General features: G+C 38.0%; 1 protein-coding gene across 2 annotated transcripts in view; it reads right to left on the reverse strand.

Moving 5' to 3' along the window:
* Positions 1-4,631: 4,631 nt before the first annotated feature.
* RSPO2 (R-spondin 2) overlaps positions 4,632-23,886 on the reverse strand; it is a gene marked incomplete at its 5' end in the record, with an annotated part of 121,638 nt that continues 102,383 nt past the window's right edge. For both annotated transcript variants that reach the window (XM_083360189.1, XM_083360188.1), the window contains one exon: positions 4,632-5,156. In XM_083360189.1, coding sequence (XP_083216315.1) covers positions 5,047-5,156 — 110 coding nt within the window. In that variant the 3' untranslated portion in view covers positions 4,632-5,046. The remainder of the gene's footprint in view (positions 5,157-23,886) is intronic.

Genomic DNA, 23,886 nt, shown 5'->3' on the forward strand with positions numbered 1-23,886 from the left:
TTCCTACTAAAGTTCCCTATGGAACTTCGGATGGCCCCAGATCTCCAGTCCTTTCGCCGCGGCCTCAAAACACTCCTTTTCCACCAGGCTGATCTAGACTGACAGGGATTTTAATTATGTTTTTAATTTTTAACTTTAATTTTTAACTTATTTTAATTTTAATTTATTCTACAGGGCCATTAATTTAATTTTCTTTTAACTTCTGTATTATTGTATGTTATTGTTGTTAGCCGCCCTGAGTCCTTAGGAAGATAAGGCGGCATATAAATCCCAATAATAAATAAATAAATAAATAAATAAATAATAAAGTATTTATAAAGCCTCAGTAAGAACACACCTAGAATACTGCAACCAGTTTTGGTCTCCATACTATAAAAATATGTTGAGACTCTAGAAAAAGTGCAGAGAAGAGCAACAAAGTTGATTAGGGGACTGAAGGCTAAAACAGATGAAGAATACTTACAGGAACTGGGCAGGGCTAGTCTAACAAAGAGAAGGACCAGGGGAGACATAGAATAACATAGAATAACAGAGTTGGAAGGGACCTTGGAGATCTAATCCAGGCATGTCAAACTCGCGACATCACGTGACGTCGCACAATGTATCGCGACTTTTTCCCCATTGCCGGCAATGGGATGGGTGCAGTTTTGGGATGATGCGTCCCTGCTCAAGCAGGAGACCCTATACTATTCCAGACAAGTGGCTGTCTCCAGTCTCTTCTTAAAAGCCTCCAGTAATGAAGCACCCACAACTTTTGAAGGTAAGCTGTTCCACTGTTCTCACTGTTTTCCTTAGTTCTAGGTTGCTTCTCTGTCACAATTCAGTGAAACCATTGTATAAAAGTCAGTTTATAAAAGGCACACTAGAAACAGTAATTAATATGCTCAACTTCCAAGAACTTCAGATTGTGGTCAGTTATTCATACTAGTGCTGACATAATTTTGCACAGGTTTGTTCCAACAAAAACACCTTACATCACCTAAATTTACAGTATACAGCACAGCCATGATAAATACCCTCAGGACCATGTTTAAGGCATATGACCCAGAGGACTTTTCTCACTGTGAAATTCTTTACTATTTAAATAAAATAGGAATTTGGAATGCAGGAGATTTTCTTCCACATTACACAGACGGAGATGATGATAGAGGTGTTCCAATATTTGAAGGGCTGTCACAGAGAGGAGGGGATCACCCTATTTTCCAAAGCACCTGAAGGCCACATGAGGAATAATGGATGGAAATTGATCAAGGAGAGATTCAACCTAGAAATAAGGAGAAATTTTCTGACAGTGAGAACAATCAACCAATGGAAGAGATTGCCTTCAGAAGTTGAGGGAGCTTCATCACTGGAAGTTTCAAGAAGAGACTGGACTGCCATCTGTCAGAAATGGTGTAAGCTGCCCTGCTTGGGCAGAGGGTTGCACTAGATGACCTACAATGTCCCTTTCAACTCTGTTACTCTATTCTTATATCTTTGCATTTACATGCTTTCAAACTGTAAGGGTGGCAGGAGCAGGGGCAATAATGGGAGCTCATTAAACATCACTTAATCTAAAAACACACTAAATGAATTTTTGTGTGGGGTGCTGGTGATATTTTGGCTAGTTAGATTGATATTATTGAGGCAACCTAGTTTTGAGTGTTTAAATATTATTAGGCTGTTTTATTATTTATGCATACTTATGCAAATATGTACATGTCAGTAAACAATATAGGATGGATTTTAAATATTTTAATTAAAAACAATAATTGGTTCCAAGATGTTTGGGGCTGGGAATTCTATCTATCTATCTATCTATCTATCTATCTATCTATCTATCTATCTATCTATCTATTATCAAAATTCCAATTCTTTATAGTCAAATGTTAATGCAGTGATCTAATTATAGAGTTTGCCATTTGAAATATTTTCCTTTTCAATTAAGGCATTTGAATAAGGTTTTGCTTTTGGTATTAAGTCCATGGAGGAATGTTGCTGGTGGTCACTTAATACTTCCAAATGGGAAATCTTTGAATCACTTTACTGGAAGTTTTAATGACAAGGCATACCAAGCTAATTACCCTGGCTAATTAGAATGAGTCCTTGATATGAGTTAAATAGAAGACACACTTCATAGTTACCTGTTTTCTCTACTTTGATTCTCACAAATGAGTAACAGCAGTTTCAAAATAAGGCACCATTGGAGGCATCATAGGCTGAACCTTCAAAATTTTAAGGACATGGAAGTGGCAATGGGACCGGAGTGGGGAAGTGATCCACTCTGGTTGTGGGTAATGATTTAGTCTGCAACCAACATTGTGTAGGATTGTGTGCCTAGAAATTCATCATCTTTGCTATAAACCTTTGAATTTTATGTGGTTGAAGGTTTCTTTCTAGGTGAATTCAAGTTTAATATCCTTTGGATCTTAGGAATAAATATCAAAGGATCGTGAATTCTGGGTGTGGGAGGACAGGGCTGGGGTGCACATTCAATAAAAGACTATAGCAGTGAAGAAAAAAATCACTTAAAACTAATTTTTCAGGACTGGATTGTTTAATATATTTTAATTAATCCTGTAGACCAGATAAGACAAAACAAAGTTCCTTCTGTAGTGAGCCATTATCATCATCATCTTCTTCTTCTTCTTCTTCTTCTTCTTCTTCTTCTTCTTCTTCTTCTTCTTCTTCTTCTTCTTCTTCTTCTTCTTCTTCTTCTTCTTCTTCTTCTTCTTCCATGTCTAGGTCAAACTTTAAACTGCCAGAATGAAGCCACCTTTCTGGCTTTGTCATTGGCCAAAAATAATTGGTGGCACAGTGGTTAGAATTGCAGGCTACGTCCTGGCCACTGACAGGAGTTCAGTTCCAACCGGCTCAAGGTTGCTCAACCTTCCATCCTTCTGAGGTTGATAAAATGAAGACCCAGATTTTGGGGGGCAATAGGCTCATCACTCATCACTTAGAGAGTGATGTAAAGCACTAAAAACAGTATATAAGTCTAAGTGCTCTTGCTATTGCTGTTATCAGTACTTGTTTCTGGTAGGAGCCAATATACCAGCAGATGGGCCAGGTTGTAAATCTCTCCACATTCACACAGTGTGTTGTTATCTGCTAAGCACCTCCATTTGACTATACTATTTCACTGTGGAAGAGCACCAGATTCACTCACCAGTGGGAATCATCAATTGGTGGATGTAATAGAATGTGTGGATGCCCTTGGGGGAAAAGGGAAATAGATGCTGCCTAGAAAACAATCTGACAAGAGAGGGAGCAGTCCCCAAGAGCTTAAGGAGCAGAGAAAGAAACTTAGGAAGGACCTCCCCTAATAGGTCAGATGGTTAAAAGTGATGGTGGGAAGTTGGTTCCTTCAGATCTGGAAGGTTCTATCAATGTAGCCTTACAATAAAATAGATTTAGCTCCTCTAGTAATGTTTCCTGTCTGGTTTACTGGGGAGGGCCAATAATGGATTTTGAAAGATATTTCTCTTATTTTCAATGCTCCAGATGCTGCCTCTTACTGATCTTATAGAAGAGGCAGGAAACTTTCCAATGTGATTAGATTCCAATTCCCAAATGTGTTAGCCATCATAATTACAGGTGGATATTTGTGGCTCTTATTTTGGCTGTGTCATGTGGGGGAATTCAATTATGCTTGGAAGAGTTAGCAGTAAAAGGAAACCAAGTGGCCAAAGAACACAGAGGCTGGACATCATCAAAGCTGACAACAGCCAGAGCATAGAACAACTCAAAGAAATAGTGCAAGATCTGAAGATAACAAGACTGAAGAGTCCAGGTCCATAGAATCACTGAGAGTCAGAGATGACTGAATGGATATCATCATCATTATCATCATCTGTGGCTCAACACCATTTGGAGGGTATAGAGGTCTCCTTACAGTTTCTGCAAGTTCATTCAGAATTAACATCATTGAACTTACCTACCTTTTAATTCCTTTTCTTAAAGTCTATTTCCTTTTTTATTTTTTTTAAAAAAAACAACAGAATACCAGTATTTTTTATTATTATTATTCAGTTATTATTATTATTATTATTATTATTATTATTATTATTATTATTATTATTATTTTGAGAAATATGGTTTCGTTCAACTCTAGAAAGTGGTTTTGTTTTCGAATGGAATGTCATCACTTGCTCGTAGCCAGCAGATAGTCTTTGAAGGAAAGATTTCAGAGGTAGGTTCGCACTGCCAGGAAAACACTAAACTTCATAAGAGCAAGCTATGTTGTCAGGCTGTCAACAGTCAAAGCTGGCTTGGACAGATTTGTATAAAGGACAGTATTATATTTCATTTTGAGCACTCATCTTTATGTGTTCAAATGATGAACTGCACACATGGAAAACAGATCCAACCTCTAATGTAAATAGGTTTATTTATATGTAGACAGCATGATATGTACACATGGGAACCACTATGCTCCTGAAATACTAAGCCATAATTCCATATATCAGTCAAGAGCAGTTTGACTATACAGCTGTTCCAGTATAGCAGGTGTGCTGAGGACCAAGTGTGTTACCTACAGATATCTTCTTGGTATCCTTCAGTCTTGAAAATGTAGTTTGAAAAACAATATGCAATTCTAACTTCCCAATTTCTTCGCCTTGTAGAAATAGGAACTTATCCCATGGTGCCATGCAGTCCTGATGCTCTTGTCTCCAAAGTCCTGTGCCAAGAAGTCAAATATTTCCTTCTTGCAGGCACCAAATTTAAATGAAAGGGGGAAGGGAACCCTCAAAAGACATATTTGACACATTTCCACTGATTGAACTCAGTGCTTTTCTTCAGTCCTGGAGGGACCATGTTTGGGGAACAATGAGAACAATAAGAACCACATTAATCATAAAAGTATAAATAACACACACAAACAAGCTTGTGGATGTTCTCCTCTTTCCCCAGGTCCAAATGCTGTCTGAGCAGCTGAATTGCAGTGCTTCCTCATGCAGGAGCTAATAGCAGCTTCTGTGTATTTTGCAAAAGAAACAAAAACAAGATATAAACTAAAAAAAAAACAACCCACATGTATCACCAACAGGCCCTGGGCAAATGTCTCTATTGACTAGCTCGGTCTGTAGCTAGGAAAAAACTGTGCTGCTTCTGAGCTTGTTCCATTAAATTCTTTTTTTTCTTCTTCTTATCCTTTTTCTTCGGTGTCCTCTTTCCTAAAAAAAAAAAAGCAAATTATATTACTTTAGTCAATGTGTATCAACTGCATAACAATGCATCATGCAAATGACATAAATCACTGCGATTACACACTCTCATTTACAAGACACTTGTGAATAACAGATAGGCCCTCCCCAATTAATATATAGAGCAAGATACAGCTAAAAGATTGGCAATAATTTTATTTTTAATCACTGGCTAATCACAGGCTAATTTTTCAGGTTTTCCAACTGAACTGGTAGAGCTATCTACACCTAATTTATTCAGAAAGTCCTTCACAGCAAAGCAACTGACTCACAATCTTTTGTGATGTGCAGAGATTCACTGGTCCAGAGAAGAGTTATTCCATTCTTATAGCTGTTATTTAGCAGGTACTCAACAGCTGAACTCCACCCACCCCATCCAAAAAAATACATTCTAAAATTTGCCCTCGGTAGCTGGATAATATTTTAAAGTATTGTATGTCAACTAATTGCTGGATTCCATCCTCTAAGAATATTTATTTATTTATTTTAATCCCATTTATATCCCGCCCTTCTCAGGGCGGCTTACACTCTAAGCACAAATCAATGTGCTTAGCAATAAGAATATGCTACTTACTTAAGTTCATTTTGTTGCTGTTGTTGTTGTTGCCTCGATACTATGTGTGCTCATACCCACCATGTTGGCCCCTGATTTTACCTATGTTCCTTTCAGGAAAGCACTGTGTGATATTGTAAGCTTTAGTGATTTCTGTTCATCTGTCTCAACTATTTGAGAATTCAGGTTTTAGTTTGTTATGACTTAGAAGCCTGGCAACCAAATGTGTTGAATGTTGACTATATTAACATCTATACCAATAGTTTTACTTCATATGCTGTATATTTATTCTATATTGTTTTACTTGTTTAATTGTTTAATGTTTTTATGATGTATGCCGCATAGTGTCATTGGTTGAAATGGGCAGCTATATAAATTAAATGTACAGTATAAAAGAAAAACTATCAAAGCCCTTGAGAGTTAGACAGGCATAGTCAGCAAAGAGTTAGAGTACACAGAATTTTACACCATTCCATGCAATATTCCATAGGATTCAACACAAGTTAAATCTATAAACTGCCTAACCTAAAGCAAGATCAAATAAATAAATCAAACAATTAAATTTTATATTAAAATAATCCGATGAATAGCCATACTGCCATTGTTTTTTTAAAGAATAATTGTGTTATGTGTTGACCAAATTTTAAAATGAGGTGCTCTAACTAAAAAAAAAAATCAATTCTCAGGACCACAGAAAAAACTTTCTCCACGGAACCGGTCCCTGGTGCCCAAAAGGTTGGGGGCATCTGGTCTAGAAAACCAACTGATTTAATGTTGCTTGGATCCTAAATTCCAGAATTTTATGCACGGGAAAAAGAAATCTTCTGTTGAATAGCCAATGCAATGATAAATTCTCACTGGGGAACTCTCTTTTTATACTGCAGCCTCTTAACTTAATAAAGCAGGAAATTCAAACTGAGGTGCATTTGCAGTTAGAAGCATTATAATGTCATCTTCACCTCCTCTGTCTGAAAATTAAATCAAACTGCCCAGTAATGTTTTTGAGAATATATAATATCTCTACTCTACTCTAAGAGCATTGAAATGTAATAGAATCACTGATCATTCTTAGCAACAAACTGAAAGCATTATTTAAATTCAGGCTGGTTATATAAACGCAGATCAGAAGCGGTAGTCCATAGGAAAACCTGACACTATCCTACAATATACTTACTGTAGCTCAATTCACTAATCTAGTCAGTCCTCCTTATTAGTGGTTCTGGCAACACACAACCTCCATAGGCGAATCACAATTTGGGAAAATACATACTGTAGTCCCCATCCATTCTCTCCAGAAATTCCTGGTACAACAGCAAATTACAGATAAAGCTTTGCTAGATCTCTATTTATTTCCCCATTGGCCTGGAAAGCAACTAGAATAGTTTACTGTTGTAGGCAGTTTGGGAGATTAGCTCTTTAGATGCTTGCTTCTTCAGCATTTCTCTTCCCTTGCTTCCTCCCTTCCTCTCTTCCTTGATTTATAAATGCACTGTAGTTTGGCAATTACAGTTTCATAGGACAGAATATGCTTTTTAGCCACAGGAGGGCACTATGTATTCACATTTATTTCATTCTGAAATTCAGGAAGATAATCTGCCAATGTATGCAAGGAATCAATTTAATAGCATTTATCCAATTTTAAATAGAAATTGTTTGGATTTCTGCATCATTTGGGCAGTTGCTGTGCAAATTGTTTTCCTGCTATATTAAAAACAGCTCAGCCAAATTTTACTGAAATTTCAGAACGTTTTGGGTTAGCAAAAGAAATGAAAAAGCACTTTTAAATCTCCTATAGAAAATAAGATGATTTGAATATCTTGATTGTCCCCCACAATACTGTTATCAGACCATTTATCTTTCTGTATGTTCTCATGTCTTTCCCGTTTTCTTTCTCCCTTCAACAAAAATCATAGATGGCAAAAACACAGAATATTTTTTATCCCATTTTCAATCGTATTCACCTATCAGTTACCAATCAATTCTTTCCTTCCCTCTTATTCCATCACTGCTAAATATGTTCAAGATTATGACGAAAGACTCTGAGAGCCAAAGGCATGCCTACTAAAATGTGCTAAACTTCAAAGGTAGTAATCTTATTTGTTCAGAAACCATGTTGACTCTTCAAGGCCTAAAAAACATCAACAGTGCTAGTAGGTAGAGCAAATGAGAGCAAAGCTTACTTCCTACTAGCACTGATGATGTTGCCTAGTTTGGTAATGAAGTATCTGCACAAAAATAACCAGAGAGCACCAAGGACTTTGCAGTTCAACCCTGAGCTACAAATATTCTCTTCTACCATGTTGATTCTTCTCCAGGACCATTTGCTCTTCTCAAGTTCATTATAATAACTTTTTTCACCCATTTTTCCAGAACAGCTGCTTAATTAATTAGCCTACCATTTCCTTGATATGCCCGGAATCTATGGCTGATCAGCCATTTTTTAGCAGGAAGTTACACAGTGTACATTTGTTAATAGATTGACAATTTTCACATTTGAGAATTGCTGGATGCATGTATCCTGGTTATATCTTTCTTCTGTGTTCCCTTCTTTGTGAGCCATCAGTGTTCTGTCTTTAGTGTCTCATGTATATTTAGAGGAGGAAGAGGATGTATTTACAGGACTAAATAAGAGGGATTTCTTTTGCAAATATTGGGTTTTCTCAGGATGTAAAGCAATTAGATATAATGATGTTGGAAATAAATCATTTCTGAATCAGCCAATCATGAGTGGCACAATGAAAAGTAGAGTCATTTCTAATCTCAGTAAATCCAGTATCTGACCTATTTTTCTCCTGTTGGATTTATTCATGATTATGATTGTTATTACAAGCTCAAGTAGGGATAAAAACCATACGCAAAATTCCTAAAAGGCAAAATTGTCTTCCTTTGATGGCTTGACTCTATCCCAGCTGTAAAACTGAAGACCGATTAGGTGGACCACTTTCTTTCTATCAAGCAGTGTACCAAATAAAGAAGTTTCATTGCTAGTTCTACCTGTTTAATGTGTATTGTTTCAGAAATATTTTCATCGGGGTATCGCTGCTCATCAATAACTTGATTTAGTTAAGAGGTAATCAGGCTATATTTCTTTGCATCACCAGTTCTCCAGCAGTCTTCCATTTCCCTGGCTTCCCATGTTTCCATGAAAACATCAGGAAGAACTCGTTCCACCAAGAATTTTCAGTAGCTGTGCTGCTTAAAGAAGCAGTGTCTTTGCAAATGTGTGTCGGAAAACACAGCTTTCGCATTCAAATAAACTGTTCAACCACCTTGTCTTTCCATATCTTTGATGAACAATTTTGAAATGCCGTATATGTCTATTTCCAAGCAAGAACCTCAAATCCACAGACAGAATAGAATGTATGGGCAGGAAACAATTTACCGTAGTAATCAATACAGTATGTGCTTCTAAATGGCTGGGGCATTGTTACTGGAATGGGTATTTGCTAGGGCATTTTCAGAGCAGTATTATTTATTTATTTGATGAATTTGTCTACTTATTTCAACATAATGACTCTGGAGCACTATAGAATATAAAAGGTAAAGGTAAAGGTTCCCCCGCACATGTGTGCTAGTCGTTTCCGACTCTAGGGGCCGGTGCTCATCTCCGTTTCAAAGCCGAAGAGCCAGCGCTTGTCCGAGGACGTCTCCGTGGTCATGTGGCCGGCATGACTAGACGCCAAAGGCGCACGGAACGCTGTTACCTTCCCACCGTAGTGGTCCCTATTTTTCTACTTGCATTTTTACGTGCTTTCAAACTGCTAGGTTGGCAGAAGCTGGGATGAGTAACAGGCGCTTACTCTGTTACGCGGCACTCGGGATTTGACCCGCCAAACTGCCGACCTTCTGATCGACAAGCTCAGCGTCCTAACCCACTGAGCCACCGCGTCCCTCTCATAGAATAGAATATACTGGCCCTTAATTAAAAACTGTGGTTGAAAAAATCATTACTCTGATGAATATGTGTCCTATTCTTTTTAAGAGTAAATGTATAATAATAAACCATTATAATAGCTATTATAATTATAAGCTATTAAAAGACCGGCATAAATATAGGCACTCCCAGAGTGTTGCATGATAAAATTAGAAAGTACAATCTAATTCAACAATAAGCCCAGAGTCATTTAAATGACCACTACGGTGGGAAGGTAACAGCGTTCCGTGCGCCTTTGGCGTCTAGTCATGCCGGCCACATGACCACGGAGACGTCCTGGGACAAGCGCTGGCTCTTCGGCTTTGAAACGGAGATGAGCACCGGCCCCTAGAGTTGGAAACGACTAGCACGCATGTGCGGGGGAACCTTTACCTTTACCTTTTTTAGCATATAAATTTAATAAATTAGTTAAGATCATAATGAAGCACAAACATTCAAATTTTAGAATCACATAATAAGGTCTAAGATTGGTAAGACACCCAAATTGGCAGTGATTTGCTAACAATGTCTTGCCAAACAAAAGAAATCTTATCCTATTAACTTATCCTATTAACCCAATAATTGTCTAAGTTAAGAGATACAGAAGAGAAACTTTTGCTCCTAGAAGTAAACTTAGTCTGAAGGGAACATTTTTGGAATGAGATACATCTTAATGAATTTAAGCTAGGTTTTGCCCTAACACTGGATTAGTCCATATGTGCTGGAGTTCAAATATTGATAGCCACAAGATGATGGCAACAGTAAGCCAACATATTCAGAGAACACTAATTTAGAGAAGGCTGGCTGATGGTATACTGTAAGTGGTTAAAGCTATGCAGAAGAAAAATTCCTTAGAGATCTTAAAGTAATGTTCAACATTCCCACACTTACTAATTGCCTAGCTTTAAACCATTGCTTTTAGTTCCTATGTGTTAAATTGATATTCCCACCAAACAGTAGATCATACATAGTTCCTTAAGTGCAATTATACTACAAAGTCATACAGAACTTCAGTGAAGGTCAATAAAATCAAGGATGGAGATGAAAGAGCTGCCACACCATGAAAGGGTTTATTAGTCCATTTTGGATCATTACCTCTAGAAAACTACTGTGGGGAATAAGTGGGTTGTTCAAACACAAGACAATGACCACCAATGCTTTGTGATTAACATGCAGACCTTCAGGGGGCTTCTTTGAAACCAAAGTAACTACTACTTAACAGCTGTGAAAATGTTCCTTCTTCGCAGTAGACCACTAAATTAAAAACAAGTCAAAAAGCAGATAGTCCAGGTTCTTAGTCAAACCATCAGAAATGTTAAATGTTCAAAGCAGTGTGCCAATTTAGACATTGCAAATGCACATTTGCTTCTTTTATCAGACAGTTGTGGATTTTTCTCAGCAAGGCTAAGAAAAACTCCAATAATTGTGGCGCCTGTAAAATTTAATTTCCACAATGTGAATCAGATTACGCTCCATTAAGGATCTCATCTATAAAACATCAGAAGGTTGGGAAGGTGCTTGTTTGTAGCCAGTTTTTCATTTGCAGACAGCTATTTATAGGAAACTTGGAGGCTTTTCTTAAACTTTTTCCACAAATTAAAAAATAATAATAATAATTCTACACCTATAGAGAACAACTTTTAAACTTTCCTGTAATGAGAAATGTTCCATATTAGGGAGTGCAGTGAATCTCCTGCTGACATGTTCCTGACATAATTTAAATATATTTTAAGACAGGGGCAGGAAGAGTTCCAACTTTGGAGTCTATTATTTTTAATGGATCCCAAAGTATACTGAAGATGTAATGAGAGGTATCTACTGGCACATTGCCACCTCCTTCTTTAAAACCTGCTGGCATTTCTTATGTAAAGAAATATATCTGTTTACAGCTAAACATGATGATGTGGCATATATTATTGATTTCTTTCCTCTAGCAGCTCATGAGCAATTCTTAGTTCCTATTTTGTCCTTACCAACAATAATTCTGTGAGATAGATCAGACCAATGTTTCTCAGCAACTTTAAAATATGTAGACTTCAACTCCCAGAATTCCCCAGCCAGCCTTTTTAAGAAATCCACATATCTTAAAGTTGCCAAGGATGAGAAACACTGAATTAGACTACCTCTCTCATGGTACTTTTTATGTAAAAGTCAACTGTGACAAGCCCTAAAAATAATCTGTGATACTTCGCTCTTTAGGAAAATTGAAACCAATTCATCATTACTGACAGGTTTTGCAGGAACTAGAAATATATGTGAATAAAAAAAAATAGAGGATTGGCCTCCAGAGCCCATAGATATTTTTTCAGTTTGACTCTTCTGGATGTGCTGGAGCGTCTCTTCACAAAAGTGAAGCAGTCTGGGAATTACAATCAGAACATACTGAAAGGGCGCTGAATTTTTAGAACGCTGGTGATAAAGAACTAGCACTATACCCAGATATAGGGGAACAAAGGTTTTGTCACAAGAACCCGAGGGCACAGAGGAAGCCCTGTAGAATTAACATCTACTTTCTTGGTGTACAGTGGGAGAGGAGCAAGTTACATCCCAGCTCAAGCACAAACTTCACTGAATGATTCTGAATCACAGTCTAATCTATACCACAGAGTTAGTGTCTGTGAGGACAAAACAAGAAATGGAAATATAGAGCCATGTGTACATTGAGATTAGCTGAGCCTCCCCCCCCCCCGTGCTCTCTCCCCCCCAACACACAGTGACAACAAACCCTCCATCCTACCACACCATGTGAACGAACTACACCACACACCGGCCTCCCAAGTCAATTCTGCATAAGTTCACAGAGATTATATCCCATTTAAAAGCCTAACAGCCCACGGATAAAAGCTATTTTTCAGCCTGTTGGTACGGCTGGCTATACTCCTATATCTCCTACCGGATGGTAGGAGAGTAAAGAGATACCGTCCAGGGTGTGAGTCATCCCTGAGAATCTTCCTCACTCTTCCAAGGCAGCGAGCCCTGGCGATGTCATCCAGTGGTGTCAGGGAACAGCCCACAATGTCTTGTGCTGTGCTCACTACCCTCTGTAATACTTTCCTATCCGCGGCTGTCAGACCAGCATACCAAACCACAATACCATATGAGAGGACGCTCTCTTTGGTAGACCGGTAAAAGAGGGTCATTAGCCGTTGTTCTACCCTGTTCTTCCCTGAAGTAGCAATAGGAAATTAATGCAAGAAGTCACTAATATATGCCACATCACTATGTTTAGTCATAAACTGAGAACTTCAGCCATATATTTAAGGAACCAAAATAAGAAGAAAGCACAACTTTTTTTTAAGTTTAAAAGAAGAAAATATCTATATTCCAAATTTTGAATTGACCCAGAAGAGTAATGCTTAAGATGAATTACTTTAGCAGTGATGTCTGTCTATCAGTTTGAGCCTGCACGTATAAGAGAAGTGTTTCTCCCATTATGAATCTATATGGTTGTTACAATCCACAGGAGAGGCCTTTTAAAGATACCCACATTGTTAGGAAGCTGAAATTTGTGCACACAGACATAGGGCTTCTCCTGCATTGCTTCCAGACTATGGAATTCATCGCCTGTAACGGTATGTAGGAATTATTATTAATAGCATATGGGGTCATTACAGTAGTTTGGCTTGCCATGGTACCAGTCCTGTTACTGGAAATGCTTGCACACTTCCCAAAGTGCAGCAGAGGAGGACAAGCTGGTTTCCTGCCAGAGAGAAGACAAACAGCAATTCTTGCAGCATCACCCAAGGCCCCCTCCATCCCCGGAGTTGCCTCGCAAGTAGGCGCTGCAACAGGGAAAGTTCAGAACCATTAGGAATTTGACTGCCTGCACAGAGTACTAGCTCATCTCCCCACCAAAGTGGTACTTATCTATCTACTCACATAGAACATACTTTCAAAGTGTTAGGTGGACAGAAGCTTAGGCTTCTGAACTCCCCTAAACAGCTCAGGATGTCCAACCTAAAAAAAAAAAGTAAGGTAGTAAGAGGCTGATTTTCTATAGAGCAATCCTTCCAAACTTGAAGACTCAACACTACGAATGGGGTGAGAATAGAGTGAAAGACTATGAGCTGAAATAACTATGTTATGAATCATACAGGGCAGGGTGTCAAACTGCTGGCCCGTGGGCTGGATACATCACGAGGAAACTGAAATGGGGAAAAAGTTCCAATACGTGACGTTGCGAGTTTGACATGTCTGATATAGGGCAATCTCTTCCTCCTTTCATTGGCAACACTTCACATCAATGGAGATCCTACAAGTGGCCCAACTTTTAAATTAGAAATAAATATATTTAATAGCTTTCAAAATTATATTTGCAAGTAGCAACAGTAATAGTTATCTGTGGCTGAGATGCTCCAGTTACATTTGAGAAAAATCTAGAAATTTTAATTATTTTTTTGCAAAATAGTCTTAGCTCAATCTCTCTCAATCTGAGTTAAACCTCTCTGTATGGTGATGTTATCTGTTCATTCATGTCCAACTCTTGGCATTTCTATGAACCAGGTCTCTCCACATCTTCCATGCTGCATTGCTTCTTTGAGTTTTCCTAGGCTCTGGTTGATGGTGTCCAACCATTGTATTCTTTGGCAGCCTGGTTTCCTTAAACCTCTTTGTATGTGGGGATTTATATCCTGCATTCTCAGGAGAGAAATGACAGCTAGGGAATTCTAAGGCTTGATTCACATATGGAGAGCAAAATCTGGTTGAAGAAAGCTTTAAAAGACTTTTTTAAAAATATAACCAACAATAAAACTATTCTACAAACAACATTAAATTGATTTATCTACAAGCTACATAGTAATCTGGGAATTACATAACAACAAAAATCTCGCTTTTCTCTTGTGGCATCTAATTCCCCCTTCCCCTGCAAAGCAATTTATCACTTGATCTTTTGTTCTTAACTTCCATTTGGCAAATATAGTTTGTTACCAATTTTACAAAGTGGATCTATTCCCTCACTGTTTACTGCTAAGGAAGTTGCATAGAAACATAGACTGTTGATCCCTGTGACATTTTTTGCCACAAAGCTCTGTGTATGACCCTCCCCAGAAAAATGCTGTTTAAAAGCAAAAGAAAATAAGATGTGAGCAGACAGCTGCTCCACAACTGGAGCCAAAAGTGTAGAGTGGATCCAATCCTTGGAGATGCTGCCTGCAAGAATGGCTCCAGCTGTAACAAAGTAAATTAATCATTTCAGCACCCATATGTAACAGCCAAGAAAAACTATTTTGTACATGAAATATGAAGGTTTGAATTCTCCCGTGGGGAGTCCAAAAGTTAATATAACAGCTCACTGTATCAGCCATTCAAAAACAGAATCCAGCTGAAAAGTCAAACATTGTTTAGAACAGAGGCCACACCAGGGGTGTCCAAGCTCAGCAACCTTAAAAGCTATGGACTTCAACTCCCAGAATTCCCCAGCCAGCCATGCTTCTGAGTTCTCAGAGTTGAAGTCCACAGGTCTTAAAATTGCCATGAGTGGACACCTCTAAGCTACACATTTTTTTGGTTTTTGTTGCTGCAATTGAGTCTCCATTGAGTGATGCCCTGAAGCTCAGTGGTCATGAATGGATTCTGAAGAAGGCCGAGCCAGGATTTTCTGCTTTTTTTTCCTCCCCTCATTGGGGGTGGGGGCAATTGTTTTCTGTTTTCTTTTTTGGAAGTTTACTTTAAAGTTACAAGCTTATTATAAAGCTTAAATGGGACTTTTATTTTCTTTCCCACATCAATGCAGTCAAAACCAAAACTATTCATTCTTTTGGTTTGCCACAGTCACAAGAGGATTTGGGGGCTCTGTAAAATGGGGATGCTCTAGAGCCTGTTGGTTTCCTACCACTGACACAGATTGTAGGTCTGCACAGATCATTTGCTTTGTTAGTTATCTTGGTGGAGGTGTCTTCAGGACATAGAAGTGCATGCCTAGACAACCTCAAAGAAGCCGTAAAATAGTTGGGCCAAGATTTGAGTGGCTCTATCTGTTTCATAGTTTCATGGAATGGATCTAGTGAAAGTTATTTAATTATCTGTATGGACTTGTAGAACTTGAAGGCATTAACCCTAAATGTCATTAGCGACTGGTAAAGTCATTGTGACTGGTAGCCATGGAAAAATTTATGGAATTACCTCCATTAAAGGACATCTAAATTGGTGGCCATCATTCCACTATTGAGTAGTTATTCCAAAATTTGGTCTTCTGGAACAGTTTCAATAGGTGTACCTGGGCACAGTCTGTTTTTACCACAATATTTACAATACACAATATATTTATATGTTATTATAAGAATCTTTCCTAGACTTTGAAGTTTCAACCATTCAGCATCCAAACTTTTTTATTATTAAAAAGGGACATTTTATACTTGTCCAAAGTACAGACATGCTTAATAAAATGTACAGAGGGAACCTTTTCTATCAACTTTTGAGCTATTGCATTTTTATAAAATCAGCTCTTTCACAAAATCCTCTGTACTAACAATTGTTCTTGTACACTGTTTCAGGCTCTCAAAAACGTATGTGTAAGTTTTCTTATTTTTTTTAAGAAATAGTCATCTTATGTAAATTATTCAATAGTGTTTTAAAAAGAACAAAGATCTTTTACCTGATCAATTGGCCCAAAATAGCAATGATAGAAGACACCACAGACACTGATCATGCTAAAGTTTTAAAACAGATGATTGTAGTATAAAAAGAGTAAACACTAAACAGGAAATTATGATTGTAGGCATTCTTCTTATCAGGGCTACTTGTTATATGAATTCTAAGTATAAATACTGGAAAATATGTAGTCCTTTGGTAAGATTAGAAGTAGGCAGTGCCTACCTCTGTAAGACCACTATGTATCTTTTTTTTCTTTTAATAAAGGAAAAATGAAATGAGAAGCTAAAATATTCCAAACCAATAACAACCACTAGTATTGTTTTTATTCACAGGAAGCTAAAGGGTCCCATTTATACTCCATGGAGGCTGTTGGAAAGTAAAAACTGCAGAATTTTGAAACTGATTAAATACAACTGCATCTTTTATTAGAGAATGTATTAAGATATCAATTATTCGAACTGCAACTCAAAGCTTTACTTGGAGGTACACCTCACTGCACAGAAATATGGCAACAGTGATCTGGACTGATAAATATCTAAGAACTTGAAGACATAGAGAGGAACATCATAAATTTGCTTTCCGTTTGAGTTGCAAGAATCCAGATGACCACAATAGCACAGAATTTCTTTGTTTGCAGGTTTTATAAATGCTGTCAGGTTTATTTCAGGGAACAGTAGAATGAGAAACAGGCACATGCAGGCACTCAAGCCTGGACTTCTCTGATAAGTAGGTTTACTGTAAAATCAAATGGTCCTGTTGTGGAAGAATTCCAGTGATTGCTATGTATCAAATGCAAGCTCTATTTACAGTGAAATCAAGGCTAAAATTCTTGCACTTTTTTTCTTACCTTATGGCCTACAAAGGGCCTAAAGTTTCTCATTTTTCTGTTGGAAAGTGCCTTTTCAGTAACATATTAAACAGTTTGCTTTTGAGCTTGGTATACCTAAAGCTCCATGCTTCTACCATGGCAGTCAGTTTATGACAAGGTAAGTCTTATAAGCATGCCCATAGCATGCTCCCTGCGATAACTAGACATTAGTCCCACTGAATTTCAAAGTGTTTTATAAGGCAACTCTTGGAAAGTAAAGGAAGTATTTCAAAACATAGCAAATGAAGAATCAAGGACATTTGATTCTTAAAATATGCACTAGTTCTTCATTTAAGGAACCAAGGAAAAAGAAATTCAATCAACTGACATCTTAATGTATTCTCTAGTAAAAGAGGACCAGAGTTTAACTCACACATTATATTTTCAATATTATGCATCTTAACCATTTCCCCACCACCACATATGGAACCTGATTAATGTGACTCTGTGTATGCCTTGCTTGAATGGATATGCATTGTTAAAAAAGATAATTTTGTTTATGATTGTATCTTCATACATTTTTTTAAAAAAATATGCATTCTTACAGGTTTTCTGTATAAGAGCAATTTCTTTATTCCATTGAGGCCTGTCACATTTTGGGTGTCTTGTCTGTTTCATGACTTACTTACTTATTATTTCGAGGGCACCTATCTCCTAGGTGGTTTATACAGGTAGTCCTCAACATACAAGTCTTCACTTAGTGACTGTTCAAAGTTACAATGGAACTGAAAAAGTGACTTATGATCATTTTACACACTTATGACTGTTGCTTTATCCCTATGATCATGTGATCAAAACTGGCAACTTGTTCATGTTTATGACAGTTGCAGTGTTCTGAAATCATGCGATCACCTTGTGTGATCTTCTAATAAGCAAAGTCAATGAGGAAGGCAGATTCACTTAAGAACTGTACCACTAATTTAACAGCTTCAGTGATTCATTTAACAATGGTGGCAAGGTAAGTTGTAAAATGGGGCAAAATTCACTTAATAAATGTCTCACGTAGCAACAGAAACTGTGGGCTCAACTGTGGTCATGCATCAGGGACTACCTGTATTTTAAGAAGAAATGATAAAATAGAAAAAAATAGATCATGATGTCAAGAAAGTAGAGAGAAAATAATAATAATAATAATAATAATAATAATAATAATAATAATAATAATAATAATAATAATAATAATAATAATAATAATAATGTTGGAAGTGACCTTGGAGGTCATCTAGTCCAACCCCCTGCTCAGGCAGGAAACCTTATACCATTTCAGGCAAATGGCTGTCCAGTCTCTTCTTAAAAACCTCCAGTGTTGGAGCATTCACAGCTTCTGGAGGCAGGTTGTTCCACTGGTTAGTTGTTCTAACTGTCAGGAAGTTTCTCCTTAGTTCTAGGTTGCTTCTCTCCTTGCCTAGTTTCCATCCGTTGCTTCTTGTCCTGCTTTCAGGTGCTTTGGAGAATAGCTTGACTCCCTCTTCTTTGTGGCAGCCCCTTAGATATTGGAACACTGCTATCATGTCACCCCTCACTCTTCTCTTCGTTAAACTACACATACCCAATTCCAGCAACCGTTCCCTATATGTTTTAACCTCCAGCCCCCTAATCATCTTTGTTGCTCTTCTCTGTACCCTTTCTAGAGTCTCGACATCTTTTTTACATCGTGGTGACCAAAATTGGTATGGCCTTACCAAAGCATTGTAAAGTGGTATTAGTACTTCACTTGATCTTGATTCTATCCCTCTGTTAATACAGCCTAGCATTATACATCACAAAAAAAGATACCTATAAGAGCTCACAAACACTCTACCCCAAAATCTAAGAGAATAGACAGGTTTTTGGAAAATTGAAATGGGGGAGCCACATGAATCTCTGAGGATATGCTATTCCAGTGGGCAGCTACTGTAACAGAAATAATCACTTGCTAGACCCATGGTGGTGAACCTATGGCATGCGTGCCACAGGTAGCATGCAGAGCCCTTTCTGTGAGCACGCGCACTGTCGCCCCAGTCCTAGGCCTTCAGCTGGGTTTTATAAAACCTTTTCACTTTAGGCCTCCACCGCCGTGTGCAAAAAAAAAAAAAAAGATTCAATCAATCAATCAATTTCAACTTCTCACAGGAAAGAAAAAGATCTCGCAAAGTTGGAATTGATTGATTGAACTTTTTAGTCCCACCCAATCTGTCATTACCACCCCAGCCATGCCCACCCAATGGGCCAAGCCCACCCAATTGGCCACACCCACCCAATGGGCCACGCCCACCCGGCACCCGATGACACATAAGTGGGTTTTGGGTTGTCGTTTGGGCACTTGGTCTCTAAACGTTTCGCCATCACTGTGCTAGACAGTCAGAAAGTACTGAAGATAGATAGTTCCTTAGATAATGGTGCCCTATAACCAGGTGACTTCATCTGCTTTGGCATTTCTCCACTCCACATTAAGACAAGGAATGAGAAACAGGAAAACAGTTGTGCCAACTTTGCAGTATAATGGTACTTTGGTACTTGACTGCCTCAAAACTCATTGAATTTGGTACACATTTTGACGGAAAAATGTTGTCTCAGAACTTGGCATTTTCTTAGTACTCGATGTGCTGCGATAGGAAGAGGAGGGAAGCTCTGGAGAATGGGCAGGAAGTCAGCCATGCTGGGAAGGTTACTGAAAAAGGAGGGGGACGGCCACAGAGGATAGACAGGAAGTCAGCCATACTGGGAAAGTTACTGACATAAGAAAAGGGACAGGCAGAAAGTTATTCCCAATTGAAACAAAGCCTGATGTGCTAAGTCACAAGGTTTGTTTGGGACACATCCTTTTTTGGGTTCTCATTGTACCTCCTGGAACCAATTAACGACATGAAGTACCACTGCATTATAAATTATGAAGAATCAGAACTCAAAGGTACCCTGCTAGTAATAGCTACAGTAGGTATCTTTCAGTGTAAAAGGATCAAATCTGGATTCTCTTTTTTAAAAAAACCAAAAGGATTTTCATGATATAACATATATAGATACCGGTTTTTGAAAGTAAATGCCTGCGCCATCAATATTATGCATTGCACAATGTACGATTCAGTCTTTGAACGCAGATATGAAGTAACTCTTTATCAGTTTTACTATAACAGAAATCTAGATTATATCTCATGGAAATTTACTTTTATAACCTTCTGAGCCCAGAAAATCCAAATATAGAATAGCTGGGAGTAATGGGAACTGGCTCTCACATTTGAAAAATCAGTTCCAAAATTTACCATGATGGAGCCATTATGAAATACATTACCATGAATTTTCCCTGAGTGGGATAGCTTCCAACTACACAATTGCTGAGGCTACATTGTAAATCTATCCTTAAAACCAAAGGGAGCCCAGGAAAGGAGGTTTTTGCCAATTAAAAATAAAAAAACAGCTGCATTTAGTCTACCCTATGTTATTTTTTGAAATTATCCTGCATCTGTATTATGAGCCCAATTTAACTAAACAACTGTGGATCCAATAACCACCTACAAGCAACCTATTGATCCAAAAATTCTTTATTGCTAGATATATTTTGCAAAAGCATTGGTTCCATGTTCCAACATGGTTTCAAAGAAGGCAAGTTCAAGTATTTCTTTTTGTAAAATGTCTAGGTTTCATTTAAAAAGGCTGTTAATGCTTTGGGAATTATATATATAATTATATATATAAATGTTAAATGCTTGTTAACTATTTAGATTACCTTGCTAGGCCCCAAACATGGGACAAATCTTTATTTCCTGTTTCCTGTTTCAGCCTAACCGAAGGCCATCGACAGGCAGTAGTCACAACAGTGACAGCTCATAATTTTTTTTTAGATTGCTAACAAAGAATTAAAGGGAGACTGATATGCATTTCAAACTTATTTGTTTTCATCAGTCAGCCATACCCTTCTGAGATTCGAACCTGGGCTGATTGCACATTAGGCAGTTGTTTTTACCTCTAGGCCACAAGCTCTATCTCACTTTGTTAGCTGAGAAGCAAGGGAGATATGTGTTAAATGCTTGTTAACTATTTAGATTACCTTGCTAGGCCTGATGAGAACAAATAAGTTTGAAATGATCATATCTGTCTCCCTTCATTCTTTGTTAGCAAGCCAAAAAAATTACACACACACACACACACACACACACACAGTTTAATAACAAGAGAGTCTCATGAATGCAAGAACGATGACTTGGCAAATTACTGAATTTTTACCTTCTGAACTCCATGAATGGCACAACAACTCCCTAGAGCACATTATTCTTTTTAAAACTTATGAAATCTATCGGCAGATAGGAAAAAAAATGTTCTTGAAACTTGGAAAACTGATGTCTATCAATGCAGTCAAGTCTGAATTATGCAAACCAATGATCTTTCATTTGGGAGGAGACAATTTGTCAAGTCTTCCTACCTCATTACAGATTTGAAACAAACTGAGGCATGTGGAAACCTGTAGCTCCACAAAGGACACTACAGAAGATGATACCAGATTTTTTTTTCTATTGCTGTAAAGTGTCACAGCATAGAATCTATAAAATGCCTTGGAATACTCCAATAATTGCACTGAATCATTTCACTTAAAATTTTAATTAAAGTTTCAATCAAATGCACTCAAAAGATAAATCCAACTGCTGTTTTGTGTTTGTCCACTAGCAGTCCTTATGTTCTTCTAAATGTGACTCTGACTCTTGTTCCCATAAAAATTGTGCAGTCCTATTTCAGGTTGCGCTGATTGTTTGCTTCTGCTGATATTATTACCAGGTTTTAGGAATTGTAATTTGCTGCTTACCATATGAATCCTCACAAGAAAGGAGGGTAGTACTTTTAAAGAAACACATTTCTTATTATTCTTATAATGTTTTAACAGTCCAGATAGAAGGAAGTGGTTGGATTACAAGAAATGATACAGCAAGACAGATAGTGAAGACGAGTGATTTTTCTCTTTCATAGTATGATTTTTGCCAAAGCCCACAGCTTTTTATGACTAAGCAAGGGTAAGAAAGCTACACTCTACAGACATTAATTTCACAATTGTCTTTTTTAAAGAAAATTGCAAACTCAAATTCATCATATTTAATGGCTAGTAGTAGGAAATTCTTGTTACTAACTTTTAAGTATAATATGAAGAGCTTCTGGCTGGTAGAGCTCTCTCATAAGAAAATGACTGGCTGGATCCAGTGAATTCAAAGCATTTCTGCTTCCATTTGTCATGTCCCGTGTCAGAAAACTAAACGTGTTCCTGTCATTGAGTTCATGTTCTCCAGTCTTTGTGCAGCGGATTGGGACAACTTGCCATGGCCAACTCACCACAGCCATATTGGCGTGGCCACCTCGCCACAACCATCTCAACATGGCCAACTTGCCATGGCACAACACAACATGGGATAATTCCATGCAAGTTAACTCAATGAGATACACATTATCCATCATTGTTTTGTCAACATTATTTCTAAAAACTGGAAATAACATCAAAGAAACAATGGCGGATAATGTTTATTGCATTGAGTTATCCCGTGTGGAATTGTTCCACAGTGAGTTGACTGTGGTGAGATGGCCACTGTGAATAGTTCTTGATCCTTCCGCAGATATATCAGGGGGCTATTCAGAATCAGAAATGGGGTGGAGGACAGCATACAGTACATAGCACAAATACTAACACTTTTAATTTAATGACAAAGGGAATAAGCACATTCTTAGGAAAGCTTCTGAAGTAACCCTTCCTTCCCTATTTGGGATAAACCTGCAGTTTCATTAGAACATTACATGAAAAAAAGGTTCCAAGGAACAAAGTACTGTCAGTTTTCTTTGAAAGACAGAATTTAAAAACCCAAGGTACTGTAGCTGTGCAAAAATACAAATTTACTAGAAAAGGGCATCCAAAACAATATCATACTGGTTCAGTGGTTTATTTTTTCATATACTGTAATCTGAAAAACCCCTTCATGGATTACTGCCTTGTCGTGGCGAAGGGGCTTGCATAATTCAATGAAGCTATGAGCTAAGCCATGCAGGACCACCCAAGACGGACAGGTCATAGCAGAGAGTCCTGACAAAATGTGATCCACTGGAGAAGGAAATGGCAACCTACTCCAGTATCTTTGCAATGAAAACCCCGCTGACCGTACTAAAAGTAAAAAAGATATGATGCTAGAAGATGAGCCCCTCAGGTTGGAAGGCGTCCAATATGCTACTGGGGAAGAGCAGAGGGCTAGTACTAGCAGCGCCAGAAAGAATGAAGCGACTGGGCTAAAGCCGAAAGGACACTCAGCTGTGGATGTGTCTGGTGGTGAAAGGAAAGTCTGATGCTGTAAAGATTTTTTCTCCATAGGAACCTGGAATGTAAGATCCATGAATCAAGGAAAGCTGGAGGTGGTCAAACAAGAGATGACAAGACTGAACATCGACATCTTAGGAATCAGCAAACTAAAATGGACAGGAATGGGTGAATTCAGATGACCATCAGGTTTACTACTGCGGGCAAGAATACCTCAGAAGAAATGGAGTAGCCTTGACAGTCAATAAGAGTAGGAAAAGCAATACTGGGATACAATCCCCAAAATGACAGAATGATCTCAGTTCGAATCCAAGGCAAACCATTCAATATCACAGTAGTCCAAGTCTATGCCCCAACCACCAATGCTGAAGAGGATGAAATTGACTGGTTCTATGAAGCCCTACAGCACCTTATAGAACTAACACCAAAAAATGATGTCCTTATCATCACGGGGGATTTGAATGCTAAAGTAGGAAGCCAAAAGATAACCAAAATAACAGGCAGGTTTGGCCT

This window comes from Vipera ursinii (genome assembly GCF_947247035.1).
Source record: "Vipera ursinii genome assembly, chromosome: 3".
NCBI classification, from domain to species: Eukaryota; Metazoa; Chordata; class Lepidosauria; order Squamata; family Viperidae; genus Vipera; species Vipera ursinii.